Genomic DNA, 23,317 nt, shown 5'->3' on the forward strand with positions numbered 1-23,317 from the left:
GGAAGCAACCTACATGTGTGTCAAAAGGTTAATCGATAAACAAAGTAAACATACAGTGAATATCATTTGGCCTTTAAAAGGAATGAAATTACACATATGTGCTACAACATGGATGAACCTCACACACAAAAGGACAAATACTATATGATTCCACTAATTAATTTGAGATTACCAGAGCTGAGAGACAGGAAAAAACGGAAATATTTAGTAGACAAAGTTCTGCTTCAGTGATGGAAAAGTTCTGGAGATGGATACTGGTGGTGGTTGTACAACTTTTTGACTGTACTTACTGTCACTGAAGCTGTACTTAACTGTCACTGAACTGTCTGTTTAAAAGTGGTTCAGGTGGTAAGTTTTATGTATATGGTACACAGTAAAAAAGTAAATATGGAAAAGAATGGAGTGAAATGGAGTTAAAGGTATGTGCTAACATGAGCCTCTGAAAGCTATTTCCCTTCCTTTCTTAAAGTTATTGTTTTCAAGCTATTTTAGGAACTATTTAATTTTTTCTGTAGGTAGATAGGATGTACATAATGTATTTATTGTAAAATAATAATAAAATTATTCTTTTCACTGTTTTAGCTAGTTTTCTTAAATAACTGTTTTTAAGATCTTTAAGGCCAAATTAATGTTTAAAAACTGTTTTAAGTTAAACTTAGAATTATTTGCAAGAAGATTAAATTAACTCATGTTTAAGCAATATAATAGCAAGATGTCAGCTACTGCATGTTTAGATTTTAGGTCTAAATTTAGGGATTAAAAGTGAAAGTGAAATTCTCTCAGTTGTATCCAACTGTTTGTGACTGCTTGGACTGTCCATGGGGATTCTCCAGGCCAGAATCCCAGAGTGGGTAGCTGTTCCCTTCTCCAGGCAATCTTCCCAACCCAGAGATTGAACCCAGGTCTCCCACATTGCAGGCAGATTCTTCACCATCTGAGCCAAACCAGTCTTATTTATTATTTTATATAAAAAGATTATTAATTAAAAAATTCCTATTAATTAATAGTTTACAGCAGGTTTTAGGGTAACAGTGATCACATCTGGTATTTGTTTCCTGCTCTAAGGACTGAAGTCAGCGTGCCTCAGTGTTCCTTCACAGAGAGATTTTCTTTGATAAGGTTTTCAAAGTTGTTCCTAGGGAACATTGTATTTGCTATTTCATATCTTTTGAGGATTCTTGTTCTGTTAAGCTCTCTATAATGAAAGATGTTGATAGTGGTTCTTTGATGTTTTAGGAAGATTTTGGGGGGCTTTGCTGAACTCTGATTGAACCAGCTAAATATATTCACGGGGTATATTGTTTTATCCTGTTACATTGTGCTGTACGTTTACATTTTATTTCTTATTGGAAAAACAGAATCAAAGTATAAGGGGAAATGGCAGAAAACAGTATCAAGATTCACCTAATCAAAAGAAAAGAACAAATGGGATCCACAGCCAGCCAGCGAAGCAACAGAATCCCCTGGTGGTAAGAGTTAACAATGCTCATGCTAAGGCAGTTCATGCTTTTTAGGATGGGGCAAGGGCATTGTCAAGGCATTTTGAATTGCTTTATTGACAGGATTTTTATGAATCTGTGTGTGTGCTGTTCACCCACTAAGAAATCTCTGCCTACTCTCGATTATAGATTTGTTGTATTGATTCTGTTGTGCATCTGATCTTTACTTTTTTATGTGGGTATTTGTTTATCTGTTTATTTATGATTTTTAACATTAATTTTTATTCGAGTATAGTTGATTTACAAAGTTGTGTTAGTTTCAGGTGAAAAAGTGGATCAGTTATACATATATCCACTCTAGATTCTCTTTTTGTATAGGTCAAAAAACAGAGCACTGAGGAGAGTTCCCTGTGCTGTTCTGTAGATTCTTACTAATTATCCATATGTGGGTATTTAGACTTATTTTAATACTTTGGAAACAGTGTTAGTCAGCTGTGCTTTCCAGATAAGTCCTAGGTATTCTCTCTATTTTTCTAAACAGTGTCTGTATTATTTTAATGAAGTTAAAAGTTTGGAATAGCTTCACAGTGTATTTTATTTTTCTTCAAATTGATAGAATTCAGAAAATGAAAACCAAAACACTCACAGCCAATGCCATAGTCATTAGACTGGGCTGATGGACAGAAACCTGTGAGCGTTTTAAGACATTTATTTTCATTCTTTTAGTCTGTGTTTCAGAAAGTAATTCATAACTAATAAGCTTCCTTGCTTAACTTTTCCATAAGTCCTGGTATTTCTATGTTGAATTTTTTAATATTGTAGCTTTACCTGTTTTTCCTTCTTTAACAGTGGGTAATAATAGTAATTTCAGATACTTAGCAAGAGTATTTTCCCTGAATTCCTGGGTGCTGTTGTCTTAACCTGGAGTGTTTTGATTCCACAAGCAAGCACAAGTTAAATGTTTAATGCTGGACTACTTGCTGTTACTGCACGCCACTCTGGTAGAAATAGTGACAAGTACAAAGAAGACAGTCTTAATAGATGGTCAGAAAGCTTTTAATCTAATTCAGCATCTGTCTCTAACAAAAGCTGAACAGATTAAAATGATAGTATTGTGCCTCAATATAATAAAAGTTATATATGACAAACCCACAGCAAACATTATCCTCAATGGTGAAAAATTGAAAGCATTTCCCCTAAAATCAGGAACAAGACAAGGGTGCCCACTCTCACCACTTCTAGTCAACATAGTTTTGGAAGTGTTGGCCCCAGCAATCAGAGCAGAAAAAGAATAGGAATCCAGATAGGAAAAGAAGAAGTGAAACTCTCGCTGTTTGCAGATGACATGATCCTCTACATAGAAAACCCTAAAGACTCTACCAGAAAATTACTAGAGCTAATCAATGAATATAGTAAACTTGCAGGATATAAAATTAACACACAGAAATCCCTTGCATTCCTATACACTAACAATGAGAAAACAGAAAGAGAAATTAAGGAAACAATACCATTCACCATTGCAACAAAAAGAATAAAATACTTAGGAGTATATCTACCTAAAGAAACAAAAGACCTATACATAGAAAGCTATAAAACACTGATGAAAGAAATCAAAGAGGACACAAATAGATGGAGAAATATACTGTGTTCGTGGATTGGAAGAATCAATATTGTGAAAATGAGTATACTACCCAAAGCAATCTATAGATTCAATGCAATCCCTATCAAGCTACCAACGGTATTCTTCACGGAACTAGAACAAATAATTTCGCAATTTGTATGGAAATAGAAAAAACCTCGAATAGCCAAAGCAATCTTGAGAAGGAAGAATGGAACTGGAGGAATCAACCTGCCTGACTTCAGGCTCTACTACAAAGCCACATCATCAAGACAGTATGGTACTGGCACAAAGACAGAAATATAGATCAATGGAACAAAATAGAAAGCCCAGAGATAAATCCACGTACCTACGGACACCTTGTCTTCGACAAAGGAGGCAAGAATATATAATGGAAAAAAGACAACCTCTTTAACAAGTGGTGCTGGGAAAACTGGTCAACCACTTGCAAAAGAATGAAACTAGAACACTTTCTAACACCATACACAAAAATAAACTCAAAATGGATTAAAGATCTAAATGTAAGACCAGAAACTATAAAACTCCTAGAGGAGAACATAGGCAAAACACTCTGACATAAATCACAGCAGGATCCTCTATGACCCACCTCCCAGAATATTGGAAATAAAAGCAAAAATAAACAAATGGGACCTAATGAAACTTAAAAGCTTTTGCACAACAAAGGAAACTATAAGCAAGGTGAAAAGACAGCCTTCAGAATGGGAGAAAATAATAGCAAATGAAGAAACAGACAAAGGCTTAATCTCAAAAATATACAAGCAACTGCTGCAGCTCAATTCCAGAAAAATAAATGACCCAATCAAAAAATGGGCCAAAGATCTAAACAGACATTTCTCCGAGGAAGACATACAAATGGCTAACAAATACATAAAAAGATGCTCAACATCACTCATTATCAGAGAAATGCAAATCAAAACCACAATGAGGTACCATTACACGCCAGTCAGGATGGCTGCTATCCAAAAGTCTACAAGCAATAAATGCTGGAGAGGGTGTGGAGAAAAGGGAACCCTCTTACACTGTTGGTGGGAATGCAAACTAGTACAGCCACTATGGAGAAGAGTGTGGAGATTCCTTAAAAAACTGGAAATAGAACTGCCATATGACCCAGCAATCCCACTCCTGGGCATACACACCGAGGAAACCAGATCTGAAAGAGACACGTGCACCCCAATGTTCATCGCAGCACTGTTTATAATAGCCAGGACATGGAAGCAACCTAGATGCCCATCAGCAGACGAATGGATAAGGAAGCTGTGGTACATATACACCATGGAATATTACTCAGCCGTTAAAAAGAATTCATTTGAATCAGTTCTAATGAGATGGATGAAACTGGAGCCCATTATACAGAGTGAAGTAAGCCAGAAAGATAAAGACCAATCCAGTATACTAACGCGTATATATGGAATTCAAAAAGATGGTAACGATAACCCTATATGCAAAACAGAAAAAGAGACACAGATGTACAGAACAGACTTTTAGACTTCTGGGAGAAGGCGAGGATGGGATGTTCTGAGAGAACAGCATTGAAACAAGTATACTATCAAGGGTGAAACAGATCACCAGCCCAGGTTGGATGCATGAGACAAGTGCTCAGGGCTGGTGCACTGGGAAGACCCAGAGAGATGGGGTGGAGAGGGAGGTGGGAGGGGGGATTGGGATGGGGAACACGTGTAACTCCATGGCTGATTCATGTCAATGTATGGCAAAAACCACTACAATATTGTAAAGTAATTAGTCTCCAACTAATAAAAATAAATGAAAAAAAAATGATAGTATTGTATAAATGTTAATTCTCCTCAAATTAATATATAGATTTAATTCAGTACCAGTCAAAATCCTTTTGGGTTTTTTGGGGGGAGCTTCACAAATGACTAGTGTTTGTCTGGGAGAACTTGAATAAGTTTTTAAAAAGTTCTTAAAGTTAATGATGAGGACAAGTATATGAAGAACTTAAAAGAAAAAGCTAAAAGTGATTGATTAACATATAAATATGTAGTTCAAGAAAGTAAATTAAAATGGGATGCCACTTTTCCCCATTAGATTGGCAAAGATGAAAAGATATCCAGTTATGTATTGCTGAATATATTGAGAATGCTCAAAAGTTAATAATTGGTACAACCTTCTAGAGAGTAGTTTGTCTGTATTGAAAGTGATTTCCTTACCATGTTTCCCTAGAAGATAGAGTGTTCATCCCATTCTCTAAATTATGAAAACATGGAAACCATCTAAAAATCTAAGAAGATATTAACTCTAATATCATAGATATGTGCCATAGACTACCATGTAGTCATTAAAAGTGTTGGTGTAGATTTGTATTAATTTTTTGATTTGTGTTTATTGAAAAAGGGATATGTTCATAGTGTATTACATTTAAAAAGTGAGTTATAGAATAGCGTATACTATGGATAATTCTGTTACATAATTATATGAAAGTATATTCACACATATCTTCATGGAAGAAAGCTGGAAAGATGTACTGTAATGTTAATTATCTCCAAGTTGAAAAATTTAATAAATAATTTTCTTTTTTTCCCCTGGTGTTTCTATATTGTACATATAATCAAGAACTGAAAACAGTTTTAGGCTTAAAAAAAATTACTTAAAAATGCCAATGCTGAGTGGGGACGGTGATTATATTCCTGGTTTAATTTTCTTCCTGAGAAATTTGATAACGTATCTCTTTATTTATATCAATAATAAGTGAAATAACTGGATATGGTATGTTGTATGTTTGTGTTTTTTAATAGAAATGTGAAAAAAAACTTCATCCACGAAAACTTCAGGATACTTTTGAAACAGGCAAGTCATTTTTTTTTTTTTAATTTCCTCCAGTTGGGATTCAGCTTGGTTTTGAAGTAAACTTGATTTAAGTAGTGTGTGATGAACTGTGATAGATAAGCTGAAAGAGTTGCACACGATCTGTAGAAAGTTCATATATGCGGTCATGTTCTCTAAATAGGAAACTGGCTAAAAATAAAAATAAATTTATTTAAATGATCAAGATGAAATGATTTGTCCTTTCAATATCCTGTTACTTTAGTGAGTGTCAGACGTTGATGCTCTGTGTGAATATTGTAAACAAACAAATAGTTGCTTAATGGTTAGACGGTGAGTAGACCCAAGTAATAGTGAGGAGAGAGCTCACTTCAGAAGGGAATTGTTTCCCGCTCATTGGAGGTAATGACCCACGTGTTAAGGTGGCACCAAGGATAGTCTTCACTAAGATGACGGTTGGCTCTTCTCCATGCTCAGTTATGAAAAGGAGGTGTATGATTTGATTCGGAAAGTAATGGTGAGGAATGTAGAAAGTTCTTTGTAAATTCTGATTTCATAGGTGTCATTCGGAAGTACAGTAGGCTGTTGTTTTTCTTAGGTGCTATTTTGTATGGTATGAAATTCCCCATGCATTAGATAAGCATTTATTTACCATCTAGATTTAAGGCTTTCATCTAGAATGCTCCTTAATAATTGAGAAGCATTATAATCATACTCTCTTCCTTGCATTACTGTTTATGATTTAAGCAAGATGGAAGCTATTTAAAAAAGAGATGCTTTAACCCTGTTTTGGGAAATCTCTGGCCACCGTAGGTGGTGTGGACGTGATAGGCTGATAGTTGAATTAATATAACTTCAGAAACCACTTATTTCACAAAATCTTTAAAAAGCCATATGTTTAGGAACATTAAAGAAGGCACACTCTAGTAATGTATACCCAGCTCAGTTGGGCATGATACAAAAATTTTGAGTTGTCTTGAGAAAGAAGTATAAAAGGAGTTATTGTCTTGGGAAACCTCACATCAGACTTTATTTCTACCTCAGCCTCTTGGTGTCTATTCCAAACCCTGCTTTCCTCATCAGGGTCCTGTTCTACTTAGGTGGGGGTGGGGGCAAGCCCTGATAAGTTGGAGTTTTGTTGCACAGTGAGTTTGAAAAATCTGGATTTTTCTTTAGGTTGATTTTTTTCTCTGAAGATGTGGTAACCATCAGCTTTATTTTTCTGGAATTGAAATCTGTACACATCTTACATTGTAATTATAATCTTTATAATGTTTACATTTTGGTCTCTGTCAAGAAGCTCCCATGTTGACAAAATATAAATATAGGTGGTGAATAAAGGTATGCCCATTTTTTTTTTACCAGCTGAGCCACAAAGGAAGCACAAGGTATGCCCATTTTTGAAAGCAGGTGAATATTAAGGATCTTAAAGACAGATTAAGATCTTGAATGTTTATTGGAATAAGAATAGATTGGAAATTCACTTTGAATATCAGTTTAGGGAAAGGAAAACACTTTGGTGATTCTACCTAGGTTAGATTTAGAGTGTGGGGAGGTGAATATATGCTGCATGTGAATTCCTTCAAAACAAAAGGTGAAGGGCAGGATTTGATTTCTTAACTGAGCTTATTTGTTTTGCTTTCTAAGCAGATGCTGTGTATGACTCACCTTACTCCGGTGAAGACCAGTTGCTCGAACATGCCGAGGGCCAGTCTGTGGCATGTAATGGACACTGCAAGTTCCCCTTTTCATCCCGAGCTTTTTTGAGTTTCAAGTTTGACCATAATGCTATAATGAAAATCTTGGACCTTTGATAGCAGCAAATATGGAAGTCCCCAAATCAGAGACTTGTTGCATTTGAGTGGGTGTCTCTTTGAGCCTTACCTTTCTCAGGTGTTTTAAAGAAATGCAGGGAGACGATGATGTTTCTGAAGAGATGTTCTCTGTGCAGAAGAGAGAGTAGAAAGAAACATGAATTTGCACTGTAAATGTGGTTATAACTTTTTATACACATGTACCTTTTCAGTGTTTGGCTAATGAATTTAAGTTGCTTTTTATGAGGGCATTTTTTTCTGTGATTGTGGTTTTTATCTTGTATTCTGGTCACAAAAATAGTGTTTGAGTCATCATTAAGTAGCCGGGTTAATGGGAATGCTCCATCTTCCCACTGCAGCGATTGTAATACTAGTTTCCTTATACTGAAAATTTTAAAAGAACCTTAAAATACACAGTTATTACATGAATACAAGACCCGAAATGTCACAGAAGTCAAGATTGCTGGTCATCTGCTTTGGTGGCATTTTGCACATTTCTATGCTTCTAATAGCTTAGGTTCGCTAACCTTCCTTGCTGGGAGTTTTGTTGAAAGGTTTTACTTAGAGTCAGAATCTGCTATATAATGTTCATGTTCAAGATGAACTCATGGCACTTCGTTAAAGGACAGAGTCCTCAGCCTGGAGAGGGGCTTGAGCTGGTGGTGGAGAGCTGCGGCTCTGGTTCTGAATCGCGCAGTGTGCTCGGAGGTTGTGGGGAGAGGACAGCTGGGGGAGAGCACGGGGCCGGGGCCCCGAGACTGTGCTGTCGCAGCTCAGCGTCCCACCGCCAGCCCCTTGGGGCCGTGTGGCTTTGTTCCCGTGCAGCTCGACTCTGTGTTACAGCTGTGTAAATACGTATGGAATACCGACATTACTAGGTTCCACATTGCATCTCAGTGTTGATCTCTGGAAACTGATGCTATTCTAGGTTCCCATTTGCCATAGTAGCAGAGACTGACATACTTGGTAGCGTACTGAAGCCTCTGGACGATGGAGTGAAAAGGGAAGGGTGTGCAGTTTACTCAAATACTGATAAAGCATCGCACTAGGGGAGGAGCAGAACAGGGCAGCAACATGTGTGATTCACTCCTAGGAATGTATTGTGCTCCTTTAGGATTCTTAAATCCAAATAAGGATGGCAGTGCCCATTTAGAGAAGGAGTTTAGCTATGTAAAGCTATGGACAATCACCAGGGCTTTAAGGGGGCTTTAGTGTTTGGGCTGCTTCTGACCTCATTGAAGGTGTTTCTTTGGGGGTGGGGGGAGAGTATTAGCATATGCGTGCATACGCGTCTGTCATATGGGTTTTAAAAATCTATTTTACATGTGGTATCCACAAAATATATCTCTGCTTGTAAATTTTATTGTGGAAATCTTGATTCTGTATAGATAGTCTATTTAATAGGGTTTCTATTTAACCCTGTGGGACTTTCAAAAGAAGTGCTGTTGTAAGGAGTTCACTTGGTATTTCTTTGCTTTAGATTTTCAATGGCTTGATTTTAAAGGAGAAAGTCTATTTATGAATAAAAGTGTCACCATCTTGGTGCTAATTAAGCAGGATAATTCAGTTTTAGCAGTGTGTTAGAACTAGGTTATCCACTGTCCTGCATCTTTTAATGTGACAAATTGGTGAATCCTTCTGTGACCTTTTAAAAATGCATTTTAAGATTGCTTTGGAAGCTCTTAACTGTTCTGAGAATACAGCAGCTTTGCTTTGGTCTCCTTGAGCCATATTTATAGTTGGTCCCAGCATTCCAGGTTTCTGTTCTTAATGGAGTGAAATTTAGTTTGTCTGGCAGGTGAGTCGTTTTCACTCACTTACTGCTGTCTGGAAACCATTTAATTTTTTGTGATTTTGAATGTGTTTTTTTCTGTTTAAGTGATTGCTTTGGTCAGTCTTTCTGGTTCCTTGAGTTGAAAGTTTCAGCTCTTGACACTAAAGCAGAAGAGATTAGTTACCAGAATTATGGCCTCTAATGGTGTTGAGCCTTTTCAAGAACCAACAGATTATTTCTTTTCGATTATGGTAGTTTGGTTAAATATTGCTATTGGGCTGCTTCATTTAATGCACTGTGGGTGGGACAAAATAAGGGTGTTGTTGGGATGGTAATTTTGGTATTGAGACTTTTAGCTCTCTTGACAGTTTGAGATTTAAAAAATGTTAAAAGATGAGTTAAAATTTATTTGTGTGATGTGACTTAACTATGCAGAAAATGTATAAGTTGGATGTACCTATTTTATGTACATCTGCTATACTTCTTCCCTTGAACCTGTGTATTAGATTCTCAGTGTTCAGCTTACCTTGAAAAGGGCCATGCTTAGCACAGAACTAGATTTCTTGATTGAGAAATTTTAGCATGGTTTGAAGAAATCAAGTGATAGATAAGGGAGTGTGCTGAATATGCAATACTTTACTTCTGTGTGCTGCATTTTAAGAAGCTAGATGAGAATAGCAGTTGTGTTGGCTTCAATTACATATTATGTCTTTGAGAGAAATAGGTCTTTTGAATCCACTTTTTCAGTATTCTTAGTTCCAAGGTTCAGTGTACTGTGAATCTTTTTATTTTTTTAAATTTCCTAGGTGCTTCTATGTATAACTGTAATGATTTGTAAGATGTTCAATGAATTGTTTTTGTACTTAACCATTATAATCTAGAAGATAGGAGTATGGTTTATATGCTTTCACAAGTTTTTGTTCAGAACTAGCAAATGAATGGTTTTAAGATTTCAAAGTGGTGTTCTGAGACATGAGCATTTGGAGACATGTGAGATCCTACTAGAGCTTTTGTAGCATGGGTGAAATTTGGTTGAAGATGTTTGAAAGTGAAGTTGGATTTTCATGGTTATGAAAAGGTGAGTTTCCTATGCTGTAAAGGAATGGTGGTCACTGCTTGCTGCTTTGAACTTGGATTATTTTTCCATTAATTATCAATTAGTAAGTACAAATGAAGATGTATAGCAATATTAATTTTATGCTATGAGATTGGGTTGGTATTGTCTTTTAAGTCTTTAGTGATTTGTGTGTTAATATAAAAATAACTCCTCAAGTCTAAGTGAATGGCATCCTTCCATAAGGAGGATTAAATTCTTCTATAAAACTTAATACATTGTGGTAGTCTTAGAAAATTTCAGGTCTGAGTGCATGTATGCATTAAAAAAAATTAAAAACATTTCATTACCTTTTCCCTTGCTTTTTTTTGTTTGTTTCCAACAGTTAACTTGAACAGTAAGGAGCAAAATCAGTTAAAAAATTAGACTTTTTACAGTTATTTTTCTTACTTTGATAATATCTCTTGGCTTTTTATCTTTATCTTTGTACCAGTGGCCCTCTGAGCTGTGTGCTCGGAGGTTTTTGTTTTGATTGACATCCATTGTGTCTTTGTATTCTCTGAGGCAGTACAGTCTTTTCTTTGCATGTTAATCATAGTTAAAAGGTCAGACTCATTAACGTTTTCTGATTGAAGAAAAGTTAGGTGTCACCTGGCAGTTTTGAGTTAGGTGTTTTCTGGCCTGGGGAAGGGACTCGCGTGTATTCCTGTAATGTTACAGGTAAACAAGACAAACTCATTCTGTCTGAAGGTGTCAGTCTACTTTATGTTTTAAGTACCTGTCTCTAGGTAAATGGGTGTTAGTAAAGTAAGTTTTGTTAAACTTTATTCCTGGTAGTTTGGTGAAGCCTTGAGTTCCTCATTATGTACTAGACTTTAAAATCAGTTTGTACAGTTGCCGAAAATTGTAAAAATGAGATTATGATGGGCTTTCTCAGCATCTTTTTCTTCTTAGAATTGAGTTGTTTTTGAAGTTTCTCCACCTCTGTCATGAAGAAGGCAGATTACAGATGGACAGTATAGGCTCTGTCTCGTGCTTTTGAAGCAAATTCTGGATATCAGTTTCAAAAAATATGAAAGGTTTATTGTTATAGGGTAAAAAGTGCCCCGAAGGAGGAAGATAGCTATAGTTACTGGGCAAGGAAAACAGAAGGCAGAGATTTTAGAAGATAAAATCAGTTCTCAAGTGCTGTATGATGCATGAGGCCAGAAATGTGACCATTGCCTCACCCAAGCAGAGTCTCATGTGTGGCCATTACCAAGCGTTTTCTGGCTCCAGGTTTAATTATTTTCTCAGTATGGTTGCCAAGGGGTCCAGCAAATCTGAAGTGATTTTTCTCCCTTTAATAGTCAGTGTTTGAGACTCTGGCCCTTCCCTTGCTGACGCTGCTTTAGGACTCCAACCACACTGAAGTGCTGACACGCTGCTTTCTCCCACAGCCCGGAGCATACCCAGCCACCCTTGGCCATGTGTCACGGTCGCTGCTCACGGTAACCCGCAGGACAGAACGTACACTTGTCCCAGACAGGGGTCCTGGTTTCCCATGACAGTGTTCATTACTGAAATGGCGGTCTGTAGCTAGGGAGCCAGAGTAAAGCTACCTCCCCTGCCTGGGAGTGGACGTGAAGGGCTGGCTTCCATCAGTTTTGTCGCTCAGACTTTTACCATAAAAGTACAGAGAAGTGTAAATAAAAAACTATGATGAAGTATTCAAGTTTTATCTTGAGAAAATGTTCATAACTGACTCTTTAATCTGGGTTCCTTAGGAAATCACCAGCAAAGAAATCTCATTTGTCTTGGGTCTCCTGTGGTTAGCAGCGGGGGTGGTCTAGTTACGGTGGCAGCTTGGCAGCACAGCCTGAGAGGAATTGGCCTTATTAACAAGGTGCTCGTGTTGGCTCTGTAGTTGCTGGTCATTGTCTTCTGGGGAAAGACATGGGATGCAGAGGGCAGTTGCCTGTGTGTTTTGTTTCCTGTGGACCCTTGTTGTTAGTAGCCTTTAATCCATTCGTCCAGTTGAAGAAGGCGGCTCTGAACACTCACTTGCTGCTTATTTGGTGTTTGGGTGTTCTTGTGATTGGCCTCTATCTGGTGAGTATTCTTTGAAGACCTGTTGTTCCTGAATCCTTTTCTGGGGGTGACTGGTCAGAAAGAGGCCATTGAGTCTGTCCCTTTGTGTCATTTTTTTCTTTCTGTAACAATTTTTTTTCTTTGTGATGCATCTCTCTCGTCAGTCTACCACTGTGGGAATTTACAGGTAATAATTGCATCTTAACTTTGACCCTTGGGCCATGAGCAGTCAGGAGGGGCTGTGGCCACCTGGGCTTGTTGATTTTAGTTTCATAGCTGTTACATTGGTTTGGGAACAGGGGAAACTTCTGTGTTGTTCTAGGGCACTGAGCAGTGTTCTGGTCTCTGAGAGGTCTTAGTTAACAGTCTTAAAAAAAAAAAAAAAAAATCAACAGTCTTCAGTTGCGGACTTTTTGAGGTAAGATGTAACATTTTCATTCAATGTGCTTACAATTCATTGAATCTGACGTTCTAAAACAGTCTATAGCTATGGTATGGAACATTTGGGGCACAAATCTTCATTGTTAGTCATTTCTCACACTTGACGGGATTAGCTGGATCTTTGTACAATGATTGCTTAGTTTGTTTTTTGTGATATTTAGGAATAGACTGGGTGACAGGAAATGAAAGCACAATCGGTTGTGATTGAAATTGAGAGGTAGTAACTCCTCAGCAGTTGGGTTAGTTCTGATACCTTGGCAACAAACGATTAGCAGTGGACTTGGACCCCTCATGTCTCACACGTACGACACGCACTGATACAGAAGCACAGAAACGCACCTGTAGAGTTGCTCTATGCATTCTGCTGCTGTCCCAGGGCACTGCTGTCTCTGCTGGTCCATTCTAGGTTTGAGTTTGGATCTTACCTTTTAATTTCAAATGCAAGATCCCAAAGAACTGATTCTTTTTACTTTTTTGTTCATTTTATTTCAAATTTAGGACAGGAGACTGCTAACCTGACTCCCGTTTTGTAAACGTTGTTGTTCAGTCACTCAGTCGTGTCTGACTCTTTGCTACCCCATGGACTGCAGCACCCCAGGCGTCCGTGTCCTTCACCATCTCCCAGAGTTTGCTGCTGTTGTCTGAGTCAGTCATATTTTTTCTTCAGTAAGAGGGAAGGAGAATGAACTATTTTGCGTATACATATATTTGTGTGTATATATATACACACAATATACATATTTTTTCTAATTGTTTTTAAAGTTTGCTTATTAGCTTATACTTAAAAATTCGTCTTTTCTGAGTATTGATTCATACAACTTGGTGTTTTAATTTTATCTGTTGTCATTGAAAATTTAAGAGTCTTCTTTGAGAATAAAATGATGAATCAAATGAAATTGTGGTTCATGTATTAACTAACTTAAGTGATCATCAGCATTAGCTTGGATGGGAAAGGGGATAAGAATTGATTTCTTCATGTTCCCTGTCTAGTTCCAAAGCAAGGTTTGAAGTGTCTTTGGTGCTGTGGAGACTAGGTAATGTTCATGGAAGATGTGGAGTCTTCAAACAGTTCCTTTGGGAGTCGGTTTTAGTCTGAAAAAGGTGAAGGTATTTATGCTAAGTTATGTTAAATTGAAAGCTACAAAATTTGGTAGGAAAAAATTGATGAAACGCTTAATTTTTACCTTAATTAAAACTGTGTTTTATTACTTTAGCTGCTAGGGCATTTTACTGTTTAGATAGGCTGTGTAGGTAAACCATTGGAGTAATTCTATTGGTAGTAATGAAGTTCCTGGTGCTTGGTTTGATTAATTGTTGAACATTTAGGAAAAGGAACCCCAAAACACTGTTGGTACACCTTGTAGTTTTACTTTCTGACTGAATAGTAGTTTTCCTTTTCCCCCCTCAGTTTCAGTGAAAGGATAAGGACTGATTTTCATTCACCTTGAGTGTATCTATCATAAGTAAAGGATTTCCAGTGACTCATGTTTATGAATCAGAAGTTTAAATGTTTGCAGGATGACTGCACTTTCAGAATCGACTAGAAATGCCAGCTATACCCTCCACTGAGAAAATGAACTAAGTTCTCTGTCTTTACACTTGTGCTCTTTTGAAAGCTTTTGATGTAAATAACACCAGTTGAGAAGTGAGAAACCTTTTATCTTAAAAAATGCAGTTTGAATGATGGAAGGTTTCCTTTCTTTGTATTTTAAAACATTTTTACAGTTGATTGTTCAAATATTGGCTTTCTGTAAAAACATGTTAAATTTAGAGCCTTTGTAGTGCAATATCAATAAATTTTGCCTACTTGGGCAGTTTTAATTACTACCTTAACCTGGCTTTTGCTACTGATACTTGTAGGTTGCAAGTTGCTAATATTTTGGCTGCATCTCTTTGGACCAATAAAAAAATGACAAATGTGAGATAAAGGTATGTTTATATGATAGGAAGAAATATTAAAAGGTAGAATGTCTCTGCAAAAAATGAAAGTAACTGGTATGTATTCTCCATCTCAATTTACAGTTTGGCTGTTGACTTTCAAAGCAAAGTTGTATTGTGAGTTAAATACATAAATCCAGCATTTCTTAAATTTGTATTAGAGTCGGGTTTTCTGAATGTAATGCTTTCCAGTCCTCGGATCTCGGGTCAAAGAAACACCATTCTTCTTTGCTGAAGACCTCAGATATATGATAGCAGTTTTTAAAAAAAATTTTAAGAAAGGACTTCCCTGTTGTGCAGGGGGTGCAGATTCTATCCCTGGTCAGGGACGTTCTGCATGCTGCAGCCAAAAAAATAAAAGAGGAAAGTTGTGTCATACTCTTATTGTCAAAGGTACTTTGCTTTGATGATGAGAACTGACATCTGACAGACACCATGCAGAGCTGCTCACCATCCTTCTTTATAGTCATGGATGACCTTCCAGCTCACAGTTACATTTCTTCTTTCAGTCATATTTTAAAAAGGAAAAAAGATCTAGATCCTTCGATAGATAACTAACTCCCCATTCAATCCAAATTTGGAAAGGTAGCCCATGGAGATCGGTGACAGATGGTGATGATTTCTTTGGCTCGTGGCCATCTTGACCAATAGTCTGTCTAGTTTCCCACTTTGATAAGAGCTCGTGATGTAACTACCGAACCTGTGATGTTTGACATTAAATGTTGGTATTGCAGAAGGAGAGTCATATCCTTCAATGAATACAGGTAAAAAGCACATTATGGAATTAGAAATATTTATTCAGAATATAAGAATGTTTGTAAAATATTATAAATGTCTCTGTATAAATAAATGGAGTTTTTATTTAAAAAACAATTCTATATCAAATAACACAAAGCTACTTTACAGCAGCTAAACCTAAAGGCATCTGGAAACATTTAAAGCATACAAGTGAAGAATCTAAAAAATTACAAGGTATGGTACAGTGTTAAGTGTCAACCTTAAAGTGAGATTTTAATACAGTAGAACAATACTGACAAATGCAGACTTAGTCACATGTGCTTCAATAACTGACAGTACATTCAAGCGGCTTAAAAGCACATTTTCAAATAATAGGAAACTAAAATCACATGCAAAGTCAGTCAGTCTTGACAATGTCTAAAAACTGATTAGAAGTAGAAAAGTGAACATGTCTCATCCTCTTTGCATTGGGTTCAAACAGAAGCAGATGGATAATATTGGGGCTCCCGTTCACCTGGCCGTCCATGGGCACTGTGAGTGAGGACCACAGAGAGAACATGTTCTCCGTGGACTAGATTTGCCGAATGGTGCGGAAGTGAGCAGTAGAGCCAGAATGAATCAGCAGGTCATGAATATGAGGGGTTTTGTCTCTAGCTTGCTCTGTACTGCTGAGCTGATGTTTCAGATGATTAGCGGATGAGTGATTTTTGTACCAACCTTGACTGGAAAAAAATCAATGCTACTGGGCCAAGGGTGTGATTATCCAGTAGCAGTTGCTGTTACTGGGATGGAAGGATTTCTTGGTCATGTGCAAAATCTCACTCAGATGCAGTGTGAGAGTTTATGCAGTGTAACCCTTCACCAAAAATAGCTGTCTGTATGCAAATGTATCTTTCTCTACATAAGAATTAGGAAAACAAGAATGTGTGAACAGCTGCTATTCAACTTGTATCCTTTTCCACTTCCTTAATATTTTAACAGCCACTGAGTGCTCCTTGATGCTGTGGTAGCTACAGCCAGCATTACATTAATTGATAATTTTGGTGCCAGTTGTGGAAAATTACCGTATGGCAGCCTAAGGCATTCATTCACTAGTGAATACAAACTTCAGAAATTTAACTTCAGGTAAGAGAAACAGGAACTTAGAAGGTGACAATAATCGCTAACTACAGTCTGGCCTGTGTGAACATGAGATCTGAGTTAACTAGAATAGGATTTGGGTAGACTTAAGAAGACATAATTTGTGTTTTGTAACAAGTGATGCCTCTACAGAGTAGTGCCCAGCAAGCCTCAGTGAAAGGTTATAATAGTATCTTTGCTGTCAAGTAGGCCATCCCATTGGAGAAATAGAAAAATAATTGTTAATGTGATTTTTTTTCAGAATTTTTTATAGTGTTACCAAGCGGCCCCTTGGTGCAGAAAAAATAATGTTTCTCATGCTTCTTTCCCTCCCACAAAATCTTTGGCAGCCCTATGGGATGCATCCTAATTAAATTCAGTTCAGAAATTGCAGTCATCAGAATTCTTTCCCCTTTTGACCTCTAAAAACTGTCTAATTAAAAGCTGTTTGCTGTACTTAGAAATAGGTGCGACTGTAAACTTAGGAAACATGATCTTTTTACTTCATACTTTCATGGATGAGACACATTTCCAGCTATACATTTGCAAATAATTTATGGAAAAAGCTTACGACTTTAAATTAGAAGTCATTAATAACACAAGTGGGTAACTTCTATAGTCTTTACTTCACTCAAAACACAAGCATGGCACCCCCAACTCATGAGAGCTTTAAGATATTTAATAGAATTTTAAAATAACTGCAGGATAATTTCTATGGGCCATAGGAAACAATTCATGCCATGGGAACTATGAGGCATGTTTTTCACTTAAAATAGTAATCTGTATGCAGGTGGGAACTAGGCCACTTACCGGTGATTTCAAGATTTTCTTAGAACAGTAGACTCTTTGCTGTCCTCATCCTAAAAAGAAAGTCTCCTCTTAACGCGCACTGGCTCCCAGAATAGGAGAGCGTCCAGTTCTCCGGGGTCCCTGTAAAGCTTGGCTGCAGAGGCTCAGGAAAACTTCCCAAGTTACACATCACCTCACAAGAGAATTAGCCAACCATGTTTTAAGTGGCACTTGGGTTTTTTTTTTTTTATTCTAACATTCCAATTTCTGGCAGCATGGGTATTAACCTCAGAAACCTGGCATGCCAGCAGATGGGAGTGAATACACAACAGTTAATTACCTGCATGGGCCATGATAAAATATATCTGTGAGGCAGGGCGAGCATGAGAAATCCCAACCGTCTGATCGCTTAAGATACAATCGTGTCACTTTGGGTATCATCTCAAAAGGGGGTCTTACTGCCTACCAGCCCATGGCAGCCTAGGAAGCTGGTACACGAGGGGTTTACAGAACATCAGGTCCATCTGGTTGGCGCACGTGTGGATGGCAGTACAGCTCCAGACAGAGCTCTCTCACTGGAGATTCTGCCTCAGTGTAGTAGTGGGAAGTTACACTCCAGCGGAACTGGGAAATGAGTTTTTTCTTCTCACGCCCATTTCTCTTAAGAGCCAGAGATCAAACTGAACAGCGAGGGTGACTGCCTAAAAGGGGTAACCACTGAGGAAACTGGATTCAAACAACTAAAAATGAAAGTCTGAACATTTTTAGCCTTGTTCAAGTTAGATAATGAGGATCATTGTTTACCTCTGATGGAGATGTTAATATAAACCTGTTCCTATTTAGAAAGAAGAATTCAGGTTGTAAAAAAAAAAGAAAATGATCCAGGCACCTGCAGTCATTTATTTCATCAGTGCGATTTTAGTTAGCCTTGCAATTAGCATAATAACCAAGTGCCCGTCAGTTCACCTTCAACAAGAGTCTTGGGGAGTATGTGAAGAATACAAGGAAAGGTAATCAACTATTTAATAGTTTTTATTCTACACATTTATAAAAGTAACAGTTTTGCCAGGGAAAGTGTTCACCCAACCAGTATTATGTGGAAATATAAATTCAAAATGAGCTAAGTAGGATCAGTAATGCCAGGGGCTCGTCACGTGGGAACTGAGACTACCCAGGTCTGGGATGAGCTCCATGTGTCTAGAAGGCAGGCTCTGTTCTCCCTTGCAGTGGTGGTGGGGATGAAAGCCTCCACCTGTGTGACATGACGCCCGGTCCCTGCCCTTCACAGCCTGCTTTGCTTCGGGAATACGTTTCCCCTGGGCAAGTGGGAAAAATAGTTTCATCTGCTACACTTTTTTTTCTAAAAACACACTTTTGGGTCATTACATCTTCCTATCCAAAGAGTAAAAAACTGACTTATTGTCACAAGGACGAAGTTTACCTTATATAACAGAAACAGAAGCCGGTGGGGGCCTTTGCAGTGACCAGAGCACCCTAGAGCTGGGCCTGAGACCAGCTGACGATGACTGTTTGAAGATGGGGCGGCCTCGCTGCTGGCCTGAGACAGGACAGAGCGTCCTTGGGGGATGGACGTGCTCTGCCTTTGCAGACGGTGGCTGGGGTGTCCTTCCCTGTCAGACTGAAAGCTGTGGAATCTGCGTCCTGCCTCTGAGAACAGCTCACTGACACCAAGACATGAATGCAGTGATCTGGTCGTAAGCAGATCTTTGAACTGTAGCGTTGGGCATCTTTCTTCTAAGTGACTTCGGGTGGGTCTTCAGAAAAAATGGCAAGTGGTCCTTTAAAATGTTATGTGAGCCTAGGGTGGTGACAACTGAAAAACTGCAACGGGGAACATTACAGTAGAAAAGGGGTGAAGAGTTGATTTTCAAATGGAAGACCTTCCTGAAAGAATTCAGGTACTTTGGTCCTGCCCAGTCCTGTCACCATTTTGCTAGAACTGACACCCGTGGAATCACCATCTGCCACCCACTGCCATGTTTCTGGGGGCTAAGAGGCCTCAGCTTTCCCTCCCCTCTGCCCTTGGGAACAGCAGGGGCGCACTCCTGAGCTGGTGCCACGGTGGCAGTCTCTCAGATGGGTGGGTCAGCTGCAGAACATTTCCCTCGGGAGAGAGGCAGGTCCGGAGCCATCAGCACGTTCAGTCAGGGAGCTTTGATACACGGAGAACAGCAATTCTGCGGTGCCCGAGTCCAGGAAAGCACTAATGTGCCTCTCCTGACAGTTCAGGTCCCTGACACGGATCAACAGGACTCTCCCAGCTGTTAGTAAGGCGGCACTGGGACAGGGAGATTCCTGTCTAAAGAGTGTTCCCTGCCCGTGCCCACCTCCACTGTGAGGTCAAGGAGGTCTTCCTTCTCCCATTCAGAGCTGTTCAGACCCAACTGCTCTACCTGTAGCCTCAACATACCTGGGGCTGGAAGGAAACCTGTGTGTTGTCCGCCTGTGATCAACCTCCTGGAACACCTCTGAGTGACAGCCGCCTCCTAAGAGTTGACACCTGGTACTTGAAAACCAAAGCCTGGTTGCAGGAAACGAAGCAGCAGTTCTAGATGCTGAGCACCGTCTCCCCTCTGCACCCCCAGCCCCCATCAGTTTTCCCCAGAAGGAGAAAGGAGAAATGTGAGATGCTCGAGGTAAGGCTGCAAAAACTGGGAAATCAAACAGATGATGCCTGGATTATACCGCGGATACAGAAAATGTGGGTGAGGGACAGAGCCCATGCTGAAAGCAGCAGGAAGCCCTGTGGAGCCAGTGCGTGGGGCAGGAGTCCCCACGCCGCCCGCAGCCCCGGAGGGGAGGGCGGGACCCTCGGGGGACAGTCTATACCGCCTCACCGGGGCCACCTGCCCCGAGGCTGAGTCCAGGGCGCCTTCCTTCCAACCGACAGGTCCTGTCCTCTGAGGCCCCCTCCTCAGTGACTGCTAGACTCTAGCTTCCACGGACAGAACCGTGGAGCTCAAGTGCCCACTACAGGGACGTTTCGTTGGTGTGAGGTCTGGAGTTCTCCTCCTCCAGCAGAGCTATCCTTTGCTTGAGCATCCTCACTTGGGTCTCATGTCTCTCCACCATGGCCATCATCTGAGACTCCAACTTCTTCAGTTTGTTTTGATGCTTCTTCTTTGCTTTCTCATAGGCAGCCACCAGGTTGCTATGTGGGCACAGAGGGAAATGAGAATGAAGGCTTATCTTAAGTAGCACTGAGACACACACACTGGGTGACCTGGTCCGGTAAGTACCACTTGGAAAGAACAGAGGCCACTGGGCCTCCTGAATAAGGGTTTGAAATCAGGTGGTTAGTATTTCAACACTTGGGCTCTCCTGGTGGCCCCATGGCAAAGAATCCGCCTGCCAACGCAGGAGACGCAAGGTCAGTCCCTGGGTTGGGAAGATCCCCTGCAGAAGGAGATGGCTGCCCACCCCCGTTTTCTTGCCTTGGAAATCCTATGGGATTTCCACAGAGGAGCCTGGTGGGCTGCAGCCCATGAGGTCGAAAAAGTCTGACACGACTTAGCAACTAAACAGGGGTCGCAGCACTCACAGTCACTCAGTATTGACTTAACCCCAGTTAATCTGTCACGGAAATACAAGTAGTAGGTCTGTTGCTGTTCCAAGGCTGCTTACAGTCCGTTGCAACACTGCAATCTTAAGTCCCCTCCATAGCATGCGCACAGACAGGCCCCAGCAGCTGTCCTTGATGCTGTGGCTGATAGACTCAGAGCTCACAGGCCGTGAACTAATGCTGCCAGCCAAACCCAGGTCTCTGGGGGATGAGGGCGGGGGTCTCCATACCCTGTGCTGTGCTTAGGCGTGTCTGACTCTCTGCCACCCCAGGGACCCACCCTCCTCTGTCCTTGGGGATTCTCCAGGCAAGAACGCTGGAACGGGTAGCAGTTCCCTTCTTCAGGGGATCTTCCCGACCCCAGGAATTGAACCTGGATCCCCTGCATTGCAGGCAGAGTCTTGACCAGCTGAGCTATCAGAGCTATCACCCCACACCCTCTCTGGTTCAAAACAGCACTCCCACCTCCCTTCTATATAGTGCCAGGTTCTCAAAGCCCCCTGAAGGGAAATGTGAGGTCCTTTATTTCTGTGTGAAGCTGGGTTTTCTTAGAATGTTTCAAAACAACACACTGCCTGTGGAAGCAGATGGGAGAATCCAGCTGTCTTCTATTAAAGCAGACATTAAAAACATTTGCAAAATTGTAAAAACAGTGCCCCTCTTCTAATTACTTTTTGGAAAACTGTGATTTTTAAAATAAATGTCATTTGTGTTACATGTCATGAGTTGGGTTTTTTTCTTTTTTTTTTTTTTGGTAAATGAATAAAACCTTAAAAATCTCACTTGAGAAAGTAATAAATAGACAAAGTTTTATTGATAATTTGAAAGAACAAAACTTTGAGGTCCTCTTTTTTTTTTTTTAAGTGTGAAGGTGTCATGTCCCATCTTAGAGCATTGCTTCCTAAAGTACCCCACCTGATTCTTGAATGCTGCTCAAATAAAATGTTGTGTAGCCAGTTTTGTTTGGAAAATGCTGGATTAAAACTAGGCTGACTTTTGTTTTTAATTGTATGACTTCTCAGAACCTCTGCTATTTGAAGTGCTAAGAGGGGACCATGGTTGGCTACATCTGCCCTCTTTAAAGAGCATTCCTCAGGTTTCTGTGGAACACGGGGAAATGAAGCCCTAGGGAGGAGTGTGCTCCAAGGAGGCAGCTGAGGACATACCATCGTCCACAGTCAGTTCCCGGCAATTATGGTGCGTAAATCCAAGAACCACTTGGATTATAGACAGTGAGGTTGTACCTGTTGGCTCGCTTTAGGTCATTAACAAACTCTGCCGATTGCTGGTGTCGGATTTCACTGCTCTTTGTGAGTCTTTCCAAGGCACTCACCAACTCTTGAACTCTGGCCTTTAACTTCTTCTCTCTGTATCAAGGAGAGATGAAGCACACGCCATTTAGTAACGGAGACGATGGATTGGGCTGCTGCCCTGACGGGGGCAGAGTGGAGCACGACTTAGGCAGCCAAGTTCAAAGGCCGGAGTCCTGAGCAAAGGGGAGAGGGCCCAGGAGCCCAGCACCTGGCTGCCGTGATCCTGAAGGCCTGCTGGGTCGGCTCTGTTTAATGGTAGAGACCTTGAGAGATGTGTGTGTCGCGGAGGAACAGTACAGGAAGTTGTTTCTCCTCTTCCAAGCTCCTGGAGAAGTCCCTCCAGGCAGACCCAGGCCAGCGGGCCAGCAGAGCGCAGCCTGCCCGCAGAACCCGGGCCTGGGCTCAGGCCCTTTCCCACGCTGCTCAGCATCTCCGGAACCACCGGGGGCTTGAGAGCACACACCGGGTCTGGGCGCTACCTGGGCCAGGTCCCCACTCAGTGAAACCAAGACGAGTCTACCTTGCAAAATAGAAAAGGTGGTTCTCTGTGAAAGTCCTTGATCACATTTCCCACATTTAAAAAGGATGGAGGTTATATTTGCACTTTCATTCGACTCCCCCTACTCCTTGGCTTCAAGTCTGGTGGGTCTTTACTACTACAGTGACCCGAGCTGACTGACTTGGGAGGTTTGGGATGTCCCGTCCGCTTACTGCCTATGAGAGGAGGACACGGGCAGGGGGACGGGACTGGCCACCGTCCTCCCGAGGCCCCCGTCTGGCACAGTGTCACTCTGTGTGCCGCACGCCTGGCACAGGCCAGCGCAG

At 40.3% G+C, this 23,317-nt stretch overlaps 2 protein-coding genes across 9 annotated transcripts in view; one reads left to right on the forward strand and one right to left on the reverse strand.

Moving 5' to 3' along the window:
- DCP2 (decapping mRNA 2) overlaps nucleotides 1-13,030 on the forward strand; it is a 53,951-nt gene extending 40,921 nt beyond the window's left edge. For all 3 annotated transcript variants that reach the window (XM_043920207.1, XM_043920205.1, XM_043920206.1), the window contains 3 exons: nucleotides 1,359-1,469; nucleotides 5,832-5,883; nucleotides 7,510-13,030. In XM_043920207.1, coding sequence (XP_043776142.1) covers nucleotides 1,359-1,469; nucleotides 5,832-5,883; nucleotides 7,510-7,673 — 327 coding nt within the window. In that variant the 3' untranslated portion in view covers nucleotides 7,674-13,030. The remainder of the gene's footprint in view (nucleotides 1-1,358; nucleotides 1,470-5,831; nucleotides 5,884-7,509) is intronic.
- Nucleotides 13,031-18,605: 5,575 nt separating this feature from the next.
- The window catches only part of MCC (MCC regulator of WNT signaling pathway), a 488,910-nt gene continuing 484,198 nt past the window's right edge, over nucleotides 18,606-23,317 (reverse strand). For all 6 annotated transcript variants that reach the window (XM_043920198.1, XM_043920202.1, XM_043920204.1 and 3 more), the window contains 2 exons: nucleotides 22,424-22,546; nucleotides 18,606-20,768 (listed from right to left, as the gene is read on the reverse strand). In XM_043920198.1, the coding sequence (XP_043776133.1) occupies nucleotides 20,588-20,768; nucleotides 22,424-22,546 (304 nt within the window). In that variant the 3' untranslated portion in view covers nucleotides 18,606-20,587. The remainder of the gene's footprint in view (nucleotides 20,769-22,423; nucleotides 22,547-23,317) is intronic.

Source organism: Cervus elaphus, chromosome 12 (genome assembly GCF_910594005.1).
Source record: "Cervus elaphus chromosome 12, mCerEla1.1, whole genome shotgun sequence".
Lineage (NCBI taxonomy): Eukaryota > Metazoa > Chordata > Mammalia > Artiodactyla > Cervidae > Cervus > Cervus elaphus.